Here is a 20,968-nt window from a genome sequence, read left to right on the forward strand (position 1 = left end):
TCAATTTTAAAATCACAACATCACTCATAGATACATTGCTAGCTAGTTTAGGTGCTATGGGCTCAGTCAGTATACATCTGGGGTATGATAGGTACACGCAACAGGCACATGTCCTTCGGGACAATTTTAGATTTCACTCCTCTAAATTCCAAACAGAAATCACACTTATCTAGAGTGTATGGAACGCTTGGTTTATCATGTTTGATTACAGCCGCGACAGTCTTGTATAATCTTTACATGCCACAAATCCTCGCATTCATCCTATTCACTGCCTCTTTTTCCTATTTGTTTTACCTATCCAGCGGAAAAGTAAGTACTTGATTTATTTAGGATCTATCAGGGAAAAGATTGATAGCACTGGTACTACTTTCAGTGTCTGAGGGGGTTATGATCAAAGACATTGTTCGTTATGCTCAAGTGTTAAATGGTGAAATTGTCACGAGCGCATTGGCTATTTCTATGGCTATTTTTTTTTGTTTTTCACTCAGCTCCATATTTGCCACTCAAAGACTTACATACTACTTTTATTCATTGGTTTCCTCATTGATGACTTTAATATCGATCGTTTCGTTCGCTAATATTTTTATGAGATCTAAAATCATGCTAAATGCTACAGCAATTGCGGCTCTACTAATGTATGCGGGGTTTGTTGCAGTTGATACTCAAATTACGCTGGCTGAATTCGATGCAGGAAATCGTGATTTTGTTGTACATGCCATTTCTCTTTATGTTGATATAGTCGCCATTTTTATCAGAATCCTGCAAATTCTGATTGAAAAACAGCATAATGAGTGCAGGAAACATGATAAGGATTATGACTAAACAGAACCCTAGTACAAGAAGTGGATATTGGGTATGTTGACAATTATTAGCAATATTTAAAAATAACATTAAATAAACTATTAGGTTTCAATTAATATTTGTGATGTTTCTAGGGTAGCAATTTTCACTAAAGTGATACTAGGTTTATCCACAAACTTGGGTACACAAACTAAGCGTACATTTGCCTGTTTGAAGTCAAATGTATTCTTGGAAATGTGATTTGTGACTTCATTTGACGCTCGTGTACTTAGCAGCGAGTCTGAATCACAAAGTAAACCCGTGGCATATTTGTCACAATTCCCCGCAAATATTACATGTGGGAATTCTTCATCTTTGTGCATTGGTAGGCATATGTTTAATGGGTCATTCTGCTTAAATGGATAGCAACTGTGTTATTGCTATTTATTTAAAACATATGAGAACAGTATATCGTTTCCCAAATCGATAAATTTTATTTAATATTGTATGTTGGGTATATAATATAATCAACATAACAATATGTATATTAATTCATTATGGCAGATTAATTAACATTGCTTGTGAAATGTATAATATTTGTATTATATTGCTTACCCTAGAGTATCCCCCGCCGTTGGTGCTATACATCTAGAATTAATCGCTAGTTGTAATGATTCTGTGTCAACACTTTACTAACCTAAATCAGAGAGGTTTGAGCTCATTTTAATCATTTTAACATTTTCGCCAGACGTTCCCAAAAATCTAATTCCCTCTATTTCAAAAGTATATGGATTAGTAGTCGATCTAAATGTATTGAGTCTAGAAGAATGTTCAAATAAGTAGGGATGTATGGGTTGTTGTGGCAAATTTAAATTTGTGGGATCATTCAGTCCTTCATAAACAGTTCATTACCTGGCATTATGTCGATGTGTATTGATGCTGCGATTTGTGCCAGAAATGTATCCGCTTTCTTCAGTAGACTAAATGAAATTGGAATTACTCCACATCAAATTTATAATTTTTAAATGTATTTCCGGCAATTACCAATCTTACTACATTTTTCATTATCTCTGTTGGTCCACAAACTCCCAAAATAATATCCCTCAACATCTGTAGGGTATTGTAACAGCTGTTTTCAGCTGATAATTCTAATCCAGATATTATGGCTAAGTAACCCTGGAAATTATTATTTGGCAATGGTTTATACATATTAATCGGTGGTCCAGGAAGTGCCAAATCTTCTACAATAAATTTCCCATCCTCAAGTTTACCCAGAACAGCGATAATCTACATCATCAAAAACAGGTTACCAGTCCACTTACAAAACTTTGGACATTAATTTTATTGCCACCTAAAACTATTCTTGATGTGTAATCTTCCAAATATACGATATCATCCTCAGAAATATAAGAATTCAAATCCCTCTTATACATTTTTCCAGTGTACTCATCCAAAGCCGATGGGCAATTCTTCATTTCCTTAAATATTGCAGCAATAATTACGCATGAATTCTATGTGATTATTTACATACTACTGTGTCTACATCTTTGAGCAAATTTGCTAAATATGGACCATCCACAGTGCCTATACAAGGCCATCGCTGTTTAGCTGTGGCTACTAGGTATGGTTTGAGTGATTGCAATCTATTAGTTATCAAACTGTAATATTGCTCTGTATAATCGTGAGAATTCATCAAGAATCTACCACTTGTATCCACAAATCTGCCGTGCAACCGCTGCGACATGATGTACTGACGCCTGGTAAACAACTTATAACAACGTAACGCTCTGAGCAGAGTATATACTAAACTACCTTAGATATGACTAATGTGTCGTAAACAAGACCTCGTGGAGAACGACCAACCTTGTTGGAAAAGTAAAACTAAAAGCCCACTGCAGAACAGTACTACAGTGGTTGAACTTGACAGTAAGTTAGCCTATTAGGCCGTGGGTTCCAAAAATTGCCGAAGAGTTAACTTCGAACGGGAATTGGAGTAGTTTTCAACTAGCAATTATCGCGCATCCGCTAGGCGTCACGTGCAACGATTTTGCCCCTTCCGCAAGGATGGCCTGGCCCCAGCTGCAAATGCCCTGGTCAATAATATCACGCATAACGGCCCTACACAATATCATCTATAATCTATATATGATTGTATCGCTGTATATATGTTTCTATATCTGATCCTGTATTGTATGATTAAATTGCTAGCTTATATATTGTTTAATCCGATAGAATCATTAAAAATGTTCACTATGGCAAAATATTTCTCTTTTGTAACACATCAAATAATTTTTAATAAAAATTTCTGCTAATCCCTTATTATGTTATTTAAGCAGGCTTCCAGGTCACTTAAAATACCAAAACTGGTAATATTAATTTAAAATAGAAAAGATTAGCTAATTTGGATTCTCAAACATTGCGCAAAGAAATACAACGCTCTTCTAGACTCAATATTAGATATAAGACTCTATGGGATCAATATTCCTATTTGGTGCTTAAAAAATCGTCTTCATATAACAAATTAAAGACAGATGCATTCAAACCTAGTGATATCGCATTAATTTTTGAATCATTTTCTAAAGTAAGAGTATCAAATACTTATTTTTTTAAGACCCTTTTGAAGGTAAAAGACTATTGATTTAGATTGTAAAAGATGAAGCTGAAAAGTTTGATTTACGCAACATTTCGGTTCTATTCAATGCATTGGCTAAAATTGGACGTGTTGATGATGGAATTTTTGATATTTTACTTCCTGTTGCATTGAATAGAATAACAAATACTACTTCGGAAAAGGTATCATAACCGCATTATGTAGGATTTGGCAATACTCCTAAACGCTCTAGAACAATTAGGGGTAGATTTTATGGAAATTGCCATAAAATCAGCAATTCTATTTACTACAAGAGTAAATTACATGAGTAATTGCCAAACTTTATCTATGCTATTTCATAGTTATAGCAAAATATCAACTGAACTAATGGATGAATCAGATCCTAAAACTGAGCTATTAACTCGTATAAAAACCATGTTATTTGATAGATGTGCAAAGTTGATTAGAGATTTCAAAGGGTTTGATTTTATACTACTTTTTAGGGGTTGCAACAATTTCTCCCAAGGTCAAAATTTACAGCGTATAATTGTGAATCGTATTTGCAATACTATTACCGAATTTAAATCGCATGAACTAGTAATTATTTATAATAATATTTATAAAAAGTACCCCGAAAAAATACCTCACCTATTGAACGAATTATATCACAGACTGGATGATTTATCAATCAATCATCTATTCGAACTGATACAGATTTTGGATAGTCAAGAAATGATTAGACAATGCTTTAATTCAATGTCATTAGCTATTAAGAAACCATGGCCAAGTAGAAAGTTTGTGGTTGATATAATGGCATGGGCGAATTACAATAAATTTATCCATCCTACTAACGAGCATGCAATGTTTTTTGAGAAATCATTCAATTATATTGGCAGTATTAAAATTAGTACTATTGCAAATAAATCTGTTGAACGAGAAATTCTAAAAACAGCTTCGTGGTTAAGACTAAATTATGGTGATGGGAATTCTACCAAACTTGATTTCAACAATCATGCATTTGGAGAATCCACCAAATTCAAATATGATTATGTGCAAATACCTAGTGTTTCTAAAATATTTTATAGCCCAAAAATATTTGAAAAATATTTACTAACGGGGAAACCTATACGTATTTTCTCAATTTCTCCAGATAAAGATCCATGTATTGTCCCCAAACAAGGCATAATTGATCAGTGCCTGGAAGATTTAAAGACTTATCTTAGTAAAGTATATCCATCAGAATATAGTATACAATATGAAAAATTTGGCCAATTTAAGGGGTATATAATGGAGATTAAAGGTGTAAAATATGCTATCGCATTTACAGATGCTACTAATGGCAATTTTGGATATGATGTCTTATATCAACTAAGATTGGTTAAACAAATGGGATATCGTATTTACAACATATTTTTACCCAAATATTACATAGAAAGATCTAAAAAGTTAGTCAATACTCATTTTTCATTGTTATTGATTGATTCTAATGAAATAGCGAATTTAAACAATATTACTGGTTCCAATAATGAAGTTGAAAGGAAGGTCGAGAAAGAGATGTCGTCAATCTCAAAATTCAAATGTAAATTAGTAAAGGCATAATTTGATAGTACATTAGTAAATAAATTTCAGTCAATATAAGTAATACTAGGATTAATTGGTGGTTACGTTTTAATGCAAATTTATTCTATTGGGTTGATTTTCAGATAAGAGAGGTTCATTATTAATTTTTTTAAAAATAATTTACAAACAAACATCTTCACCATGATTCTTCTTCCTCCAAACCTTTCCGAAATCAGCTTTAACATCCAACACCGGGTTTACCTCACGTTTCCTCAGTGGTCTACCCTTCTTATGTCCATGGGGCGAAATCATTTCCATTTCTTTCATAACATCATCATCAATTTGTTTTAACATTCCATTTTCCTGTAACCACTCTGATAACTTTAAAAATTCATCAGGGGCTAATGTAAAGCCACGTCTTTTTTCATATTCTTCCGGTAATTTTGTAATGCATAGCTGCTTCAACAATCCAGCTAGACTTGTTCTTAAATGCTTTTTCTTCATAGAGAATGCATCGAATATTACTCTTTTTAACAAAAGTGGACTACATTTTGTTTCCAATGCCTTTTCATTGAAGTCAAGTCGTACCGCTGATACAGATACTTTTGGTATTGGAAAAAACACATGATTCGGTATATCAAATAAAATCCTTGTTCTGGTGTACAATTGCATAATTACGCTTAGTTTAGAGTATATTTTATCTCCGGGCTGTGCTATCAATCGCTACATATAATAATAACTTACTTCGGCAACTTCCTTTTGTGTAACTAGTACCGCTCTATCTATGCAATTTCTGTAATCCAGTAGACAAAAAAATATTTGAGTTGTAATATAGAATGGTAGATTTCCAATAATCCAAAGTTTCTTCCCATTGCATTTGGATATAGCACTAAAATTAGCCTGTAATACATCATCATGAATCATATCAAGCCCAGGCAGATTTCTACTTAGCATACATATTGCTCTAGCATCAATTTCAATTGCTAAATGATGATTTTGTTTAATTACCGGTCATATCGGGAAATTTTTCATATAGAATCTTAGTAAGTGATCCAGTACCGGCTCCCAATTCCACTACATGTCCCGCTAAATTAGTTATGTTTCTTACATTTATCAACTTCTAATTGTCGGTCATCATCTATTGAAATTCTATCCTTTTTGGTCGTAAGGTGGTAGCATAATTTCTTGAGTATGTTGGTGTCATTAAGGAAGTTTTGCCCCAAGCTCTGTTTCGGTCTAAATTTTTATTTTCGTTACTTGAATTCTTTGGGTGGAAGTACTGTAGAACCAGGTTTTTTTGGATGTTTAAGTGGATAATATTCCACATTCGTATCGGTGATTATGCGTAACAATCTGTGCCTATCATCTTCCGATGATAACACATGATCAAGATTGTGATTATTTTTATTTACAAAGAGAATTGCATTAACAAATAGTACAATTGCTGCATTTCTTACCATTCATCAATAACTATGACATATATACATAATGAAATGTCTTTATAGGGTAAAATCACCCATGAACTGTAAGTAAACTGGGCAAAAACTAAGAATATATACGACTAGAATTACAATTTACTAATGCCAGTTTGATGAGTAAGCCTCGCTGCTGCCTTGTAGAGACATTGCTTAGCAGATTTGTCAATGATTCTAAACGCTTCATTATGTGTAACTCCTAATAGCAATGCTACATGGGCAACGAATGTTGTTAATGGTAGCAAGTCGTTAGATTTACAGCCACTAGTTATAATCAATTTATTGAGTGGAATGTATCTAATGAGATTATTTAAATGTGGAATTATATTTGGGTTGCCAAAGACACCACTTTCGCCCAGACAAATCTCAAAGCACAAACCCCGTCGTATAGCCGCAAGAATCAATTTCCTCTTGACCTTCCATGATAGATTTGTCGATTTATAATCAATTGTTATGATATCTGCATTTATATTTTCACAACAAAGTTGAAACGTCTTTTGGCTACTGGGTTCTATTGCCAATATTGAATATCCCGATAATTTATTTAGATTTCCTGGCACAAATCCATCAACAACATGTACAGATGCACGGGTCAGTATTTGAATTTGTTTATTGTTGCCGCAATTATTATTTAGTACATTTAATGGACTAAATAATAAAGTAGTGTCTGATACTGATGCATTGTGAATACTTTTTAGTCCAGATTTTTCAGCAACAAATTTGCTGTTAATTGCTAACACATTCCAACCTTTAGAAGTTATTTCTGGTAATTTATCTGTATCAATATGAGTAATACATAGGTCCATTTCACATATATATTATGTCTATGTGAAATTATTTGAATTATTTGCTAGAATAACGTAACAAAATGATGCATTGGATAAGAATTTTCAATTAAAACAACATTTATTGTTTTAAATAAATAATGAATAACAACACCAATATAACATAATGTTGCTACTATATGGTGTGAGGTATAAAGATACATCATGTATACTACTACAGACCTATTATTTGATTAGTAACCCTATATATTCATAATAAATTGGTTTATTTATTAATAATTAGTATCTAAAATCCCTGTAATCTCAGATTTATTTAATCGAAAACAATTTTCTATATCATTCAATGCTACACCGTTATCGCAGATAATATATGACCAATCAATCTGTTTAAATATATTTTATAATTAACTATATGTATATATAGCATAATGGAAGATAGAGATTTACTTATCGCATCAATTCATTCTGAAAAATTCAGAAAATCATTCGCTAATAAATATTGCAATGAAGAATCCACATTTCTGGACGATGAATTTTTACACCCCTTTAAGGGATACCAACAACATGTAGATTTAGTGCCTGAAAATGAAGTTACACTGGACTTTTTAAAGCCAAAATATAACACTGATAAGGATACTAATAACGATTATTCCTGGCATGAAATGCCTGATAAAGAAGCATCAGAGCAAGATATTAGGGAATGGACAGCAATACAGCTTCGTAGTTTCGCCGAAAAGGATAGATTCTACAAATCAGCTCATGGTAAACTTCAACGATTACCTAAAAAATTTCAAGTTGGTGTTATTGGTGGGTCACGTAAACCAAAATCATTTGTAAGTTATAGATCATTTAGTTATCCCATTTAGTAAGGAAGAAGATTGGTAAATAACATGATATGCAAATAAATAGAGCAATTCGATGATCTATATCATATAAATATCATTTCATTTAGTATCACTAGTCCATTGATCACGATGGGGAAATTGAAAAAACACTTTAATATAAATAATAACTAGTCTAATTGTCAATTATTTCTCAACATATTTTGTTTAACATATTAAAGTAATATTGTAAAAATTATTAATTTGGTAAAAATTAAATATACCTATCTACACCATTTACTTCGTAGTCTGTAAACGAGAGTGTTTATTATATTAAAATTTGAAAACAGCTCGTGTTTATATTATAACTTTAGTAAGGAATATTTTTCAGTTATCGAATCAAATGCATATCATATATGGAATGAATATATCGTCCAACTCACAATTGAAGTGTTATTTACAAATAACTACATTGACATGCCCTTTTGCGTAGTGTAGATGCCGCCACCTTTATATCTTTCCAATCTTTGCTTTTAGCGAAATTCTCCAAATTTTCTAACCCAAATTGTAGGCATTCAGCCACTTGATGATTGGTAGGAAATATCCCCTGTAGACGGGATAAAAACAGCACGGCACTTTTACTTTCAACCCAACTAATGCAACAGTCGTCGCTGCCCTTATTCGTCATTAATTGGAGTGGTGTTGATAAGACTCGAAGAATCCTAGTTTCCCATCTTTTCATACCAGTTAGAAATTCTTCAAATTTTGGGTATTCAATATCATCATTATCAATGTTCATATGCATATTCGTAATGCTACTGTTATCATGCTGATTTGTGGTGTAATTTGGTGGCAATCTTTTCGAAAAAGCAGGATTATCACTTATCATTGTAAAATAGGTATGTTCATCAATCACTAATTTACTCAATGGTTCCATAACCAGTCGGACAAACAGTGCCAATAGTGATGCTTCCTTTTGTGTGGTATTGGAGATCAACATTAACAAACCTCTCGTCCACATGTTTGTAAATTCCCAAAAGTTAAATCCTGGAGCTTTTTTATCACATAAATACCAAACTAGTTTAGAACAGAACAAAGTATCTAGCTCGGAAATAAATAATCTTTTAGAAATGTATGTTACAAGAGATATTGTTGCAGTATGACCTCCATTTTCCCAAATATTCAAAATCAATTTCTTATCTTCAACCAAGTTATAATGATTACTCATAGTCTCCTTTTCAGCTAACAGAGATTCTCTAAAAACTGCATATCTTTTATTTTTTTTTTTAATATTTAGCGTATCCAGCCTAGAAATAATTGAATCGTACAATGACTCAGGATAGTATATATCGGGAGCGTTGAAATTATTTAGTAATTCATATTTATAAATGACATTCTCAGATTTAGTTTGACTCTTATCGTTAAGATATGATGCGAAAGATTCATCGAACTTCTTTAATCGCTGTTCCATTGTTTGTTGTTGTTGTAGCAAATCTAATGTTTTCAATGTTTCATTTATTGTATCCACAAATTTGTTCAGGGAATCAATTGATACAGTAGTTACATCCCAATCGTAAAGTGATTCGTATAGAAGCTTTTTAAGTATGTTTTGAATTATTTGAATTAAATTCCCATTATCTAATCCCTTTCTCAAACGTATTTTACTCTTGCATTCGCCTTCATCGCCACGTAAATTGCCAATGGAAAGACTTTCTGCAGCAAGTAACGGACCACCAGCTTGGCATAAAATTTGTTCAATAGTAAGAGCTTCTGTGGGTGGCAATATAGCTAAATTTGCACCAAAGGTTATAAATTTTGACAAATATTCTAGAATTTGTATTGGCTGATTTCCAAATGTCGCGTTTTTGCTCGTTTCAATCAATTTTTCCGTTAAAAAAAGTAATAATGGCTCAATATCTGCATTGAAATGCCTTTTAAATAATCTACCAGCTAGTTCTCCATGTATAACCTTTAATAATTTGCTATCTGCCATGCTTTTTACTATGTATTTAAAGTATATATCCAATGTAAGTTTGGGTAAATACTTTCCAGTTTCTACCACTGAAGGTATGAGATTTGGAAAGGTTTCAGCCTGAAATAATCCAGTTTGCACAATGGCCCAAGGATCAACTGCAGCAATACCAGATACAGTAGATACAGTGGCCCGTGCAGATACTTTTTTACTAGTGGATGAGGAAGAATTTGTGGAAGTTAATGATGAAGTAACACGTTTTAGAATACCGCGATATGATTTCTTATACTCATTGTGTGTATTTGATACGATGGATAAATTAATATCATTATCATCATATGATATTGAATTCTTTAGCCATTTCTTTTCAAAAGTAGAATAAAGATGATAACGCCTCCATGATGGAAAGGTTGATATTAAATCCCAAATCAAATCTCCCGGTTGTACATTTCCTCTAGTGGAAAGGATTAGTGATGGAAACAATGAATTTACAATTATGGTATCCATTTGACTCTGTGGAATGCTTGTTGAATTATTGATTAAAAAATTAAGAAAATTAATATACTGGTGAGGTAGAAGTGATAAATTGCCCCCAATTTCCTTTAGTGTCATTGTTATCATTTTCAAAACAACATCATGTATAGGTAGTGATATAAGCTTGTTCAATTTAGTTGCCAATCCTTGTAAAATATAATAATTAAAGTGACCATTATATATTTTTGGTAATTGTTTCATTTTATATGAGTCATTAGCTATAAACTCCGAGTGGAGATGCCCTAGAAGTTGAAATTTTGGCATTGAACATGTATATAATCTTGCTATATTTGCATCGCAACTTGTAGAGTCTGTAATAGGAGATTGTGTGTTTGCAAACCCCCAATCCTCGTAATCGACGCCTACCAAAGCTGAGCTCAGTCTCCAACCTTTATATACAAATAAACGATAGTGATCATCACAGCCAGTAATAGGCATTGCAGATTGTGAATTTGATATTGAATTACAGTTGGATGATGACAAAAGTGATGATATTGGTTTATTTCCAGGAGAATTGACTTTCCCAATAGTACAAGTTAGAGAATTCAACTCTTCTTCATTAGGGGATATAATTTTATAAAGTTGATACACATCTATTAGATTATGAATTGCTAAAATGGCCAAAAGTCTCCACCAGGACGGAGGAAGCCAGGGGTGATCTTGACTTGCAGATTTACAAGTAGATCTAATGCAAACTATTGACGTAATCAATTCTGGTGTAAACTTAGTTATAAATTTAAATAATTGCAATTCCAAAATATCTTCAGTGTCAATCTCATTAATATTATCTGATAGAACTATTAATGATAGCATCAGTAGTTTCCTAGGACATAGAAAATATTTACTTGTTAGATATGGAATCTCATCTGGGAAATGAGTTAAGGCATAATAGACTGAATTAAACCCCTTGGGATTTTCCCTCCATAAATTATAAATATTCAATGTGTAGAATTTCTTAGTTTTTTCCTTAATTGCTATGGAGAATAGCCCTTTTGAGTAACCAAAAGAATCTAATTTATGTGGATCGAAATTTGCGATGATGTCACTAGAATTTAGAATACCATTTGATTGAAATGCACACAATAAATCGCCAAAATCTTTCGAATTAAATTCCGGGTCATTAGAGTGTTCTAAATGATATGTTGTTAAAGCATTGAGTATTAATGTACAAGATGGGTTTAGACGGTATAATTCATTGAGTATCTCCGCAAACCCTTTATCCCCTTTGTTAACTTTTGATACAATTTCGTATACAAGGAGGAATAGATTGTCGCTGTCTGAAGGTTGACTCGCCATCATAAGATAGCAGTATCGATGGGGTCTACTTACTATGATCGTTGTTACGTATTATTATGCATTCTTTGAAACTTTTTTGATTAGTCAGAATTTTTATAGGTTTTATATAATAGATATGTCACGAATAATCTACCTAGTGTGTACTACATCTAGATTTTTATATTTAATTAGATAACATATATACAAATTGGGTTTGTATCTATCATTTAATATTTTATTGCAGTGAATATAATAACAATTTATCATCTTCCACTGAAAATTTATTCAGTATTTTATATTCATTCTGGCCATCTAGGCTCCATTGTACACCTGGGTAATTGTCTTATGAATTCACTCCGAGGACTGTATCTACTCCTATCCAACTGAAAAGTCGTGCTATTGTCGCTGTAAGACCATTCAGAATGTGTCGTTCGGGGTACTCTTTGTCCATAATATTGCATATCTAATCGTGTTTGATTGTGCTCAATGTCAGTTATATTTTTCAATTTATTATTTCTATTACTCGCTACAATTTCCATTCTATTCTTGCTAATGCTACACTTTAGCCTGTCATTTTCCACACTTAAAACATCGCTAGGTACCTCTCCGTATGTTTGTAGAAATTTAATGAAGTTGTATACGTAGATAACATTTATCACAATTAAGTAATATAAGCTCTCTATCCATTTCGTTACAAAATTCGTTCCAAAACTGCCTTTAGTAATTCCATGAATATCATTGTAGAAACTTGAAATATATAAATTGTAAAGTCGTTGTCTATTCATTTCCAGTAGTAAAGCTTTTTCGAATAAATCCAATTTTCCGCCACTTAATTTACACTTAATTGATAACAGAAATTTGATTAAACTGTCTAAAATTGTTTCGTTATTAAAATTCCATTCCTGATAGCACTTTAACTTAGTAATTAAATTTTTAGATACAGAATTTTTTGGAAAAGTATCTATTATATATCGCCCATTTGTTGAATATATCTTTATCAATTTGGAAATCAGATTAGCCAGTTTCAAATCCTTATTAATACTACAATAATTGGTAGAAATTAACAATAAGTGCAAGTAAATAGTTTTACTGTCCTCATTAAGAAACCTAACATCTATATTGACAAGCACTTCTACTATTTTTTCATGAAATATAAGCTCATCTAAATCATCATTATTACATTTTTGAAATTCTTTATACAACTTGTTTAAATTTATGCCATCTATATCATTAATATTGTCCCTAAAGCCTTCATATTTATTGTCAAACAACGGCACTAAGGGGAATAATGCATATGCGGTATTTTTTCTTGAGAAAAACTTGATAATTCTCTTCATTTCATTGTAAAATGATAAATTTATATGACTCCTAAACATTACATTCCTAATGTACCTAGTATGTAACATAACCTTTAGCTACACTCTACCCCCTTTCCAGTTTTTTTGGCTGTACGTTTCTGGGTTCACAAAGCGACTTTTTTTGTGTCTAAATGAGTCAAAACGTTAACGCATTTAATCATTGTGCATATTTATTATACAACTGATATTGTACAATTAATGATGTTTTTATCAATTTTACTGAACGTATCATCAAAACTCCTCATTATGATTAGCCTTAGCAACACCAACCAAGGACGGCTGTCCATGTTGCATTGATCGCTTGTAAATTGTTACATAATGGCGCATAAAAGAATATGTTCCCAAAATATATGCATGACCAAATTCGCTTGGCACATCCAATTGCATATATGCTGGTCTACATTTGACTCCAGTTTTCAAAACATATTGATGGGGTGTAAGTTTAATTCTTATTCCATGGATTACATATGTTATCACTGGCCAATTATCTATATCTTCACAATTCTATATAAATAACTGCTTACCACTTCAGGAAATCGTTTGAAGAACTTTTTAATTTCATGACTTGGTAATGTATTAAATGATGTACCAGAGTCAAAGATTATATAACTTGGTTCATCACAGCAAAACTTAATATCATCAATATATAACGCATCCAGCTTAACTTCCCAGTAATGTTCACGGGCGACGGGAAACATGTGTACTGGACCTTTGTAATATTGTTCATCTATTCCTCCAATAAATAAATATGAGTTCTGGATGATGTTGATGATTACTTTGTAGGAATCTTTTGAAAAATAAAAGGAGAATTCTGTAGATATCAGATTCTGGTGTGCTAAATTGTCAAATATTGGTGTTCCTGGAATGCTTGACATATCTGGAAATCCAAGTCCAACAATGCCTTCAAACTGTATAGCCTAAATGGCCATATTCGATTTACCTTAAAAGGATTGTTAATAGGAGATTCTGCAGATTCCTTTACAATAATACCAAATGATTGGTTATGGGCGATTAGATTGCCAATTTTGACAGTATCCTTTCCGGCATATCCCTCAACTTCACCAGTGCCAAACTTTATATATATATCGTTAGTATTTTTCATTTTTGAAAATGTTTTTGATGCTTCCGGATCGAAAACATGAACATTTTGACAATATTCGCTAGAACAATCGGAGCCTACTGTCCATAAATTTCTGAAATGATTTGTTTCTTACGTGCTCCCTGTGTCGAATATCGGATATATTTTTTGCCTAGGATTTCCAATTTCCACCTCTCCAGTATATTGGCTCTGTATAATCAAATACTTACATTCCTTATGTGATTTATGGTTATCATTTCATAACTATTGTTACTGTACAGACTCCCCAAGCTTCCACCGATTCCTTTGCCTCTAATTGCAGAATAGTAAGATCCTTTCTTAACATTTTTATGGTTTTCGTCTAAAAATATCGATAAATCGCCCTCCTCAGCCTTAAGTTTAACAATATGCTACGTTAGACTGCTGTAAATGCGTGAATGTAGATGTGTTGTAACCTACTTTGGGGGAATTTGGGCTATAAACGCAAAGCCTACATTCATTTCCCTTGCAAACATCGCAATTTTTCACATCCGTGAATTGATGGTGTTTCAGGGAAAATGCTGCATTGAGTGTAATACATATTATTGTACAACAAATGAGTATTTCATTATATAACATATTTAACTACATTTAACAGCTTAAAATATTAAATAGATAACTAATATATAACCAATTAGTTGTATGTGATAACCAAAAGATCACTGTTGATCCAATGACGATATTTAGTACCATGCACCTTAGTGACTACCAGGGTTAAAGAGGTAGGAATGTTGTTTTGGTAATAATGCAGATGTGCTTAGTATTTTCTAACAATTAAAAAATATTCGAAAAATTATAAAATCAAATCCATGGATACATCTAAAAATGAAGTTAAACGTAAATAGTGATGTTAAAGGGTAGGGTCCTCTACTAGTATGCCTGATATTTCATTTCACGTGGTAATATTATATATATTAGTAACAAATAATAATGTGTTATGTTCTCAAAAAATAACATTCCTAAGAGGAAATTGTTCAAACTACATTCTTGCATGGGTAGATCGACTTTGCATACCAAAAGTTTTTCGCAAGGAACTCAACGATTTATTAGTTCGTCAGGATCCAAAACTTATCGATAAAGTGCTTACTGAATTTCCCGTAGATCCTAATTATTTCAAAAAGACAGCTATTAAGAAAACTAAACAAAAGAAAACTGTAGCTAACCAATTAGTTGAGGCTGACGCAGAATCAGTGACATCGGATTCTGAAGAGGAGGACAACCTTACCAAGGCTGATTTTGATTACGCAAAACCTACAACAGTCAATCACGTCAAGCTCGGTGCTCATGTTAATTACAAAGATTGTGTATATTTAGTAACTTACACGCAGCATATATCTCAAGGTCGTGGTAAAGGTCACTTTAAATTGAAATTGAAAAATATTAAAACTGATAAGGAAGGCAATTTTTCATTTTCCGATACATCAAAATTAGATGTAATAATTCCATCCAAACTTTCTTGCAAATTCGTAAATGTTGACCCTCAAAGTGGTAACTATAACTTTGTTAGAGTTGATAATGGTAAATTAGTTGTTATGCCAAAAAATCACCATAGCCCCTATCGCAAATATCTAAAAGAAGATTTACATTGTACCTTACTCAGATTTAAAGACACTATTCTTTCATTAACTATTCCCTTTAGCATTGATTATAGGGTTATTAAGCTTGACACGTGCAATTTTGCTGCAACGCTTGAAAATAATTTGGTTATTACAGTTCCTACATATATTAAAGTCGGTGATATCGTACAAATCAGCACCACAAAAGGTGAATTTATGAAAAGAATCATTAATAAATAAATATTAAAATATAAGCATGGATAGCATTGAAGAGTGTAATAAATTGGTAGATGCGGTGACCAAATTGGCTACATCATTTGATTACCAAGCGCAAGAATATCTATACAATCTTACCCGCGATGAAAATGCAATTAACATTGCATTATCCTTTCTATTATCCAATAAATACGTGTTGAACTATTCAAGCAGTTACAGCAACGAAATTTTACAATATATAACCGATGTTCGTGGCCCAAGCAGTTGTTGCATCTGGGACAATATCCAATTGGACGAAAATACCAGTAGGCATCTGGGCCACATAACGTCTATTTTGTTTAAGGAGCATATGCATATAGTTTTGTGTTTCGACGATGCAAAGCTTATTGCACTTATTGATACATTGGTTACTATTTGGCAATTACAATCAACTATATCACTAGTAACTCAAAGCTGTTTCGCTGATAATGCTACTGATGATCATATAACGAGAGTTATTTCTATGATTATATTCAAAAAGCCGCAATTATTAACCCACTTCATCAACATACTAAACACTCCCGAGGTAACTGATAAGTATGTGGCTGATTTCTCAATGAAATTTAAATTAAGAAATTGCGATAGAGATGATATTTATGTCACAAGGTATAGGCATATGATTGTCTATGTGTTAGCTCAGGTGCTTGAAAATTTTGTGTCTTCGAACGTTACTGATAAGATATCTTTTTTGCCAATTAACTTCTCAGATTTAGTCATATTGTCGGGAAATTGTAACAATAGGTATCTTTACTCATGCGCGTTATTAATTGTAAATTCATTGAACTTTCACATTTCAGAAGAGTTATTACATCAATTATTGGTAATTGTTGAGAAATCTGGATTTGACTGCGATATACTTGAGATGTGGAATTTTGCAATCAGTCATTTACAATATTTGAAAGTTGACAATTTCATGATGAAATCTTTCAGGTTAGTCCAAAACGGGCTCATTGAATCCACAAATCCAATAAACATTGTGCCTGTATTAAACGGTATAACAGTATACTATGTTAATAATTCATCAGTTCCAACTGAGATCGTAAGAGCTTACAGGCAATTGCTTTCCGTCGAATCCCTTGACATTCCCATTGAAATCGGTGAGTTATTTGCAGCTGTCCGAAATGCTTGCACTGAAAGTCTGATTACGTATGATAAAATTGCTTCATTTGTGTCGCAATTTGACATAAGAATGATTTCAAGTAGGTTAATTGAACTTTGCAATCCTAACATGCAATGTTGGTCTTGGTTGAATGTAAATTGTTGTGTAGAAGAATTTCCCACGGATTATGACATATACATTGATTCTATGAAAAATGTATTTAAAGACCTATTTTTCATCTTACCAGAACAACTTTTAGACACTATAATAAGTGAGATATTACAATCTGTAAATGAAAATACGGAAACGTCACTAATAGCATTAATTTGCTATGATTGCCTAGAAGTAAGGCATGCATTGGCAATTCTAGACAAGATTAAATCATTGTTTACGCTGAAATTGTCTTCAAACTACGATTTCATCCTTACTTGTATGTTTTGCCAATCCATATTTGTGCCTCATTTGCACAGGATAAAAGATATATTATTCCAGAGATTTGTTATCAACATGAAAATATCGAATATTTGGTCTAAAAGACTGGCTAAATGTATAGCAATATTGAACGATAGGGATTCCGTTCATAGCGTGATTGAATGTGTTCAGTATATATTGGAAACTTCTAAATCCAAGGGTGTATTGTCACAAAATCACTATCCTTCAATTCTATCATTGTCAAATCTTTTAGATACGTTGCCACAAATGCCTTGTGATGTTAATTTGACTGGATCCAATTATATTTTTTGCAAATGCTTGCTCGCGTTAAGTATTTCTACTAGACAATTATCACAAATATTGCCAAAAATCGCTCTCAATTTGGATATACTATATGAAGGTGATGTGGACAACGATTTGTTTTGTTTATCAACATCTGATAGCCAAGCTGCAGTTAACTTATTGATGCAACTATATATACAAAATAAGGTAACCGATATACCTAATGAATTGCACGAGATACGTCACCCCGGGCTTTTAATGTTATGTAATTTGAATGAAAATTTTGAACAATTCAGGATGAATAAGTGTGTAGAGTTCATGTCAACGGTCAGCCAAGAATCTTGCTGTCACTGTGCATGGGCCTGTATTGCCTATGCATCTTATGTTATCGAACAGAAATTCAACTTTGAATTTTCAATGGAGATGGTTAAAGTGATATATAGGGTGTTACCATGTTTAATTAAAATGGTTAAGTCCAAGAATGAGCCTTTACATTGGGATTTAGATGCAATTTTGGAGTACAGAATTAATGAAATACATCCTTCAATTAAGTGTCTAAAGGGGACAATTTGGAATATTTACTATGATGGTACAGTTAGTGTCGGCTCTGACGCTTGTAAATATTTATCACTAGTAAATAAATATGCTCCAAGAATCATTAAAAGTTTATCAAATCCAAATGTATTGCAGTTGGTGTATCAAATTTCAATGTGTACTGGATCCATTGAAGTTATAGCAAATAAAATCGCAATTTCACTATGATTACGTGAAGATTTTTCTTTGAAATGATAAAATTATATGAGAATAGTTGACTAGATTCAAGAAATTTGGGATAATTTGACATTGTTTTAATAAATTTATATATTATTCATCACGCGAAAAGTTTTTTGAAAATATGATAATTAATTTTACATTTTTTCTGTTTAGTTAGTTATAAGCAACTATTGTTTATTTTGAAAATAATTATACAATTGTATATGTAATAATCCAAAATGACTCATATTTATTTGAATTTGTACATCCAGTGATACAATTAACTCTAAAGAACTGTTGAGTTGGGCAAAAGTAACCTAAAAATTCGGCATATATTTTCAAAAAATGAGTGTAGAACAATTAAATTAAAATTTAAGACTAATAGTAATAATTATACCGATTGAAAATGTTTTAAGGGAATTTTTTGATTTTTATAAAAATACCATTCTAAAGAACATATCAATTATCAAGTTTAAATTGATCGTATCAAGGTATTATATTGATCAATAAATACAATTAATATAAGGAAATGTGCAATAATTTATTATAATTTTTTCAGAATTTCCATTGTATCTCACCGAAAATAAAGTAATTTACGACAAAATAACATATAACTTATTAATTTTAAGTATGGTGATTTGATTTAAGAATAAGTGACAAATAAATTGTTATTTATATATTAAGTGTAACATTTTTTAATGATTTACGATGTGTGTAGTTGAATAGGGTAGTATTAACAATAATTTACAATATAAAAGTACGTATTTATCAAGCTCTAAAATCAAAATATATACAATGAATTAGACTTCTGGTAATATATAACCAATTTGTGAGTATTGTCGAATTTTGACAATAATCTAAGTACTTATGCACAAATAGTGGGTGAACATAGAAAATCAAAACTAGTACAACTGAGTTAAGTTGGAAGGAAATCTCTAATATCAAATGAATGGGCACAGCGCGTGACATGTTGCACTAAACATATGTAAAGTGGAGCCTCAGAACCAGTTCAAAATGGGGGATTTGGAGAGTGGGTTATCACAAGAGCAACGATCCCACTTAATTTCAGGTTACAAGAACGTTCGAGATGGTAGTTTACACATTTATAATTCTGCAAGGTAAATAGATATTTATTTAGACTTGCAAGTGAGACTGAGGAAACTGCTGCTACGGTACTTAAGGAGTTGACAACACAAAGGGAGGTCATAAACCGTACTAGACATTCAGTGAGTTGGTATTTATTTAGTTGGTAAATATTTCTGAGATACACGAGGAAGCTCAAGGGCTCATTCACGATATAAATCGTGGAGATTTCGTTAATAAGCTTGTATTATACGGCATTATCGTATTAGAAACTATTGCTATATTTAGTATATTCATTTCAAAGATCATAAAGCGCTAGTTTGATGCATTGAAACAAATACTTTGTCCTTTGCAATTGTAAAATAAAGTTATGTGTAGTCTAATTCGTATCACTGTAGCACATGTATGGGGCGTGTTATTATTGTAGTTTGTGATGGGTATCTCTAGGGATAGTCGGCATAAACGCAGGAGCACCGGTGGTCGGTTTCCAATTCACCAAAAGAAACGCAAATATGAGCTTGGAAGGCCTCCGGCTAATACCAAACTTGGCCCTCGCTTAGTCAGGAAAGTTAGATGTCGAGGGGGTAACATCAAATTTAGAGCCTTGAAGCTTGACTCAGGAAACTTTGCCTGGTCAACTCAAAGTAAGTAAATGATTTCTTTTTAGATCAATTCGTGATGACAATTATTAATTCTTAACAATGCTGAAATTTTTTCTGCTGGAATTACCGTCTGAATTCACCACATAACTTTTGTGCATGTTTACATAAAGTATTATCGAATCTTATCATACAGGAATGTCTAAATTGACGCGTATAACAAATGTTGTCTACAACGCTAGTAGTAACGAATTAGTTCGAACTAACACATTAGTCAAGAATACTATTGTTACAATAGACGCAGCACCATACAAATTGTGGTTTCAAAACCAATATGGAATTGATATTTCCAAGTTGAAAGAGAGTAAAGATTATGAAAGTTTGCCCAAAGAGGCCCAGATTAGTCCTGATATGGTCGAGCAGATCGCTTCTGGCAAGATCCTTGCATGTATATCTTCAAGGCCTGGACAAACGGGTAGATGTGATGGTTATCTTTTGGAGGATGCGGAGCTCAAGTTTTACAAACGTAAACTTGACAAGAAGAAAAGGAAGAAGAAGGTTTAGGCACCTTCAAGTGTGATTTGAGATCAGAAAGATTGATGGGGTTTTTAATTATTTGCCTTTGATGGATAATACCGACAA

At 32.4% G+C, this 20,968-nt stretch overlaps 14 protein-coding genes across 14 annotated transcripts; 7 read left to right on the forward strand and 7 right to left on the reverse strand.

Moving 5' to 3' along the window:
* Positions 1-84: 84 nt before the first annotated feature.
* On the forward strand, positions 85-822 carry BmR1_04g07290 (Probable Bax inhibitor 1; the record flags this gene model as incomplete). Its single annotated transcript, XM_012794606.1, has 2 exons — positions 85-309; positions 331-822. The coding sequence occupies 2 exons, from the start codon at positions 85-87 to the stop codon at positions 820-822; spliced, it is 717 nt and encodes a 238-aa protein (XP_012650060.1).
* An 80-nt stretch (positions 823-902) lies between these two features.
* Positions 903-2,524, reverse strand: BmR1_04g07300 (DNA polymerase delta subunit 2; the record flags this gene model as incomplete). The annotated part of the gene is made up of 7 exons (XM_012794607.1): positions 903-1,209; positions 1,396-1,456; positions 1,478-1,672; positions 1,693-1,760; positions 1,781-2,067; positions 2,091-2,291; positions 2,312-2,524. The coding sequence occupies 7 exons, from the start codon at positions 2,522-2,524 to the stop codon at positions 903-905; spliced, it is 1,332 nt and encodes a 443-aa protein (XP_012650061.1).
* A 256-nt stretch (positions 2,525-2,780) lies between these two features.
* Positions 2,781-2,891, reverse strand: BmR1_04g07310 (hypothetical protein; the record flags this gene model as incomplete). The annotated part of the gene is made up of 1 exon (XM_012794608.1): positions 2,781-2,891. The coding sequence occupies one exon, from the start codon at positions 2,889-2,891 to the stop codon at positions 2,781-2,783; it is 111 nt and encodes a 36-aa protein (XP_012650062.1).
* BmR1_04g07315 (hypothetical protein) lies at positions 3,102-4,969 on the forward strand (the record flags this gene model as incomplete). The annotated part of the gene is made up of 4 exons (XM_012794609.1): positions 3,102-3,146; positions 3,167-3,403; positions 3,424-3,573; positions 3,596-4,969. The coding sequence occupies 4 exons, from the start codon at positions 3,102-3,104 to the stop codon at positions 4,967-4,969; spliced, it is 1,806 nt and encodes a 601-aa protein (XP_012650063.1).
* On the reverse strand, positions 5,111-6,390 carry BmR1_04g07325 (Ribosomal RNA adenine dimethylase; the record flags this gene model as incomplete). Its single annotated transcript, XM_012794610.1, has 5 exons — positions 5,111-5,653; positions 5,675-5,913; positions 5,939-6,016; positions 6,039-6,166; positions 6,188-6,390. 5 exons carry the CDS (start codon positions 6,388-6,390, stop codon positions 5,111-5,113), a joined length of 1,191 nt encoding a protein of 396 aa, XP_012650064.1.
* Positions 6,391-6,497: 107 nt separating this feature from the next.
* Positions 6,498-7,211, reverse strand: BmR1_04g07330 (hypothetical protein; the record flags this gene model as incomplete). Its single annotated transcript, XM_012794611.1, has 1 exon — positions 6,498-7,211. The coding sequence occupies one exon, from the start codon at positions 7,209-7,211 to the stop codon at positions 6,498-6,500; it is 714 nt and encodes a 237-aa protein (XP_012650065.1).
* On the forward strand, positions 7,619-8,079 carry BmR1_04g07335 (hypothetical protein; the record flags this gene model as incomplete). The annotated part of the gene is made up of 2 exons (XM_012794612.2): positions 7,619-8,023; positions 8,044-8,079. The coding sequence occupies 2 exons, from the start codon at positions 7,619-7,621 to the stop codon at positions 8,077-8,079; spliced, it is 441 nt and encodes a 146-aa protein (XP_012650066.2).
* Positions 8,469-11,813, reverse strand: BmR1_04g07340 (Transcription factor/nuclear export subunit protein 2; the record flags this gene model as incomplete). Its single annotated transcript, XM_012794613.1, has 1 exon — positions 8,469-11,813. One exon carries the CDS (start codon positions 11,811-11,813, stop codon positions 8,469-8,471), a length of 3,345 nt encoding a protein of 1,114 aa, XP_012650067.1.
* A 278-nt stretch (positions 11,814-12,091) lies between these two features.
* BmR1_04g07345 (hypothetical protein) lies at positions 12,092-13,198 on the reverse strand (the record flags this gene model as incomplete). Its single annotated transcript, XM_012794614.2, has 1 exon — positions 12,092-13,198. One exon carries the CDS (start codon positions 13,196-13,198, stop codon positions 12,092-12,094), a length of 1,107 nt encoding a protein of 368 aa, XP_012650068.2.
* Positions 13,199-13,381: 183 nt separating this feature from the next.
* BmR1_04g07350 (Pepsin A) lies at positions 13,382-14,846 on the reverse strand (the record flags this gene model as incomplete). Its single annotated transcript, XM_021482593.1, has 7 exons — positions 13,382-13,654; positions 13,675-13,905; positions 13,927-14,067; positions 14,091-14,343; positions 14,365-14,438; positions 14,459-14,620; positions 14,688-14,846. 7 exons carry the CDS (start codon positions 14,844-14,846, stop codon positions 13,382-13,384), a joined length of 1,293 nt encoding a protein of 430 aa, XP_021337801.1.
* BmR1_04g07355 (Elongation factor P) lies at positions 15,143-16,063 on the forward strand (the record flags this gene model as incomplete). The annotated part of the gene is made up of 1 exon (XM_012794616.1): positions 15,143-16,063. The coding sequence occupies one exon, from the start codon at positions 15,143-15,145 to the stop codon at positions 16,061-16,063; it is 921 nt and encodes a 306-aa protein (XP_012650070.1).
* Positions 16,064-16,079: 16 nt separating this feature from the next.
* BmR1_04g07360 (hypothetical protein) lies at positions 16,080-18,653 on the forward strand (the record flags this gene model as incomplete). Its single annotated transcript, XM_012794617.1, has 1 exon — positions 16,080-18,653. One exon carries the CDS (start codon positions 16,080-16,082, stop codon positions 18,651-18,653), a length of 2,574 nt encoding a protein of 857 aa, XP_012650071.1.
* Positions 18,654-19,658: 1,005 nt separating this feature from the next.
* Positions 19,659-20,046, forward strand: BmR1_04g07365 (hypothetical protein; the record flags this gene model as incomplete). The annotated part of the gene is made up of 3 exons (XM_012794618.1): positions 19,659-19,762; positions 19,783-19,870; positions 19,891-20,046. 3 exons carry the CDS (start codon positions 19,659-19,661, stop codon positions 20,044-20,046), a joined length of 348 nt encoding a protein of 115 aa, XP_012650072.1.
* A 114-nt stretch (positions 20,047-20,160) lies between these two features.
* On the forward strand, positions 20,161-20,890 carry BmR1_04g07370 (small subunit ribosomal protein S8e; the record flags this gene model as incomplete). Its single annotated transcript, XM_012794619.1, has 2 exons — positions 20,161-20,371; positions 20,523-20,890. 2 exons carry the CDS (start codon positions 20,161-20,163, stop codon positions 20,888-20,890), a joined length of 579 nt encoding a protein of 192 aa, XP_012650073.1.
* Positions 20,891-20,968: the final 78 nt, after the last annotated feature.

The sequence above is a fragment of the Babesia microti genome, chromosome IV, assembly GCF_000691945.2.
Source record: "Babesia microti strain RI chromosome IV, complete genome".
Lineage (NCBI taxonomy): Eukaryota > Apicomplexa > Aconoidasida > Piroplasmida > Babesiidae > Babesia > Babesia microti.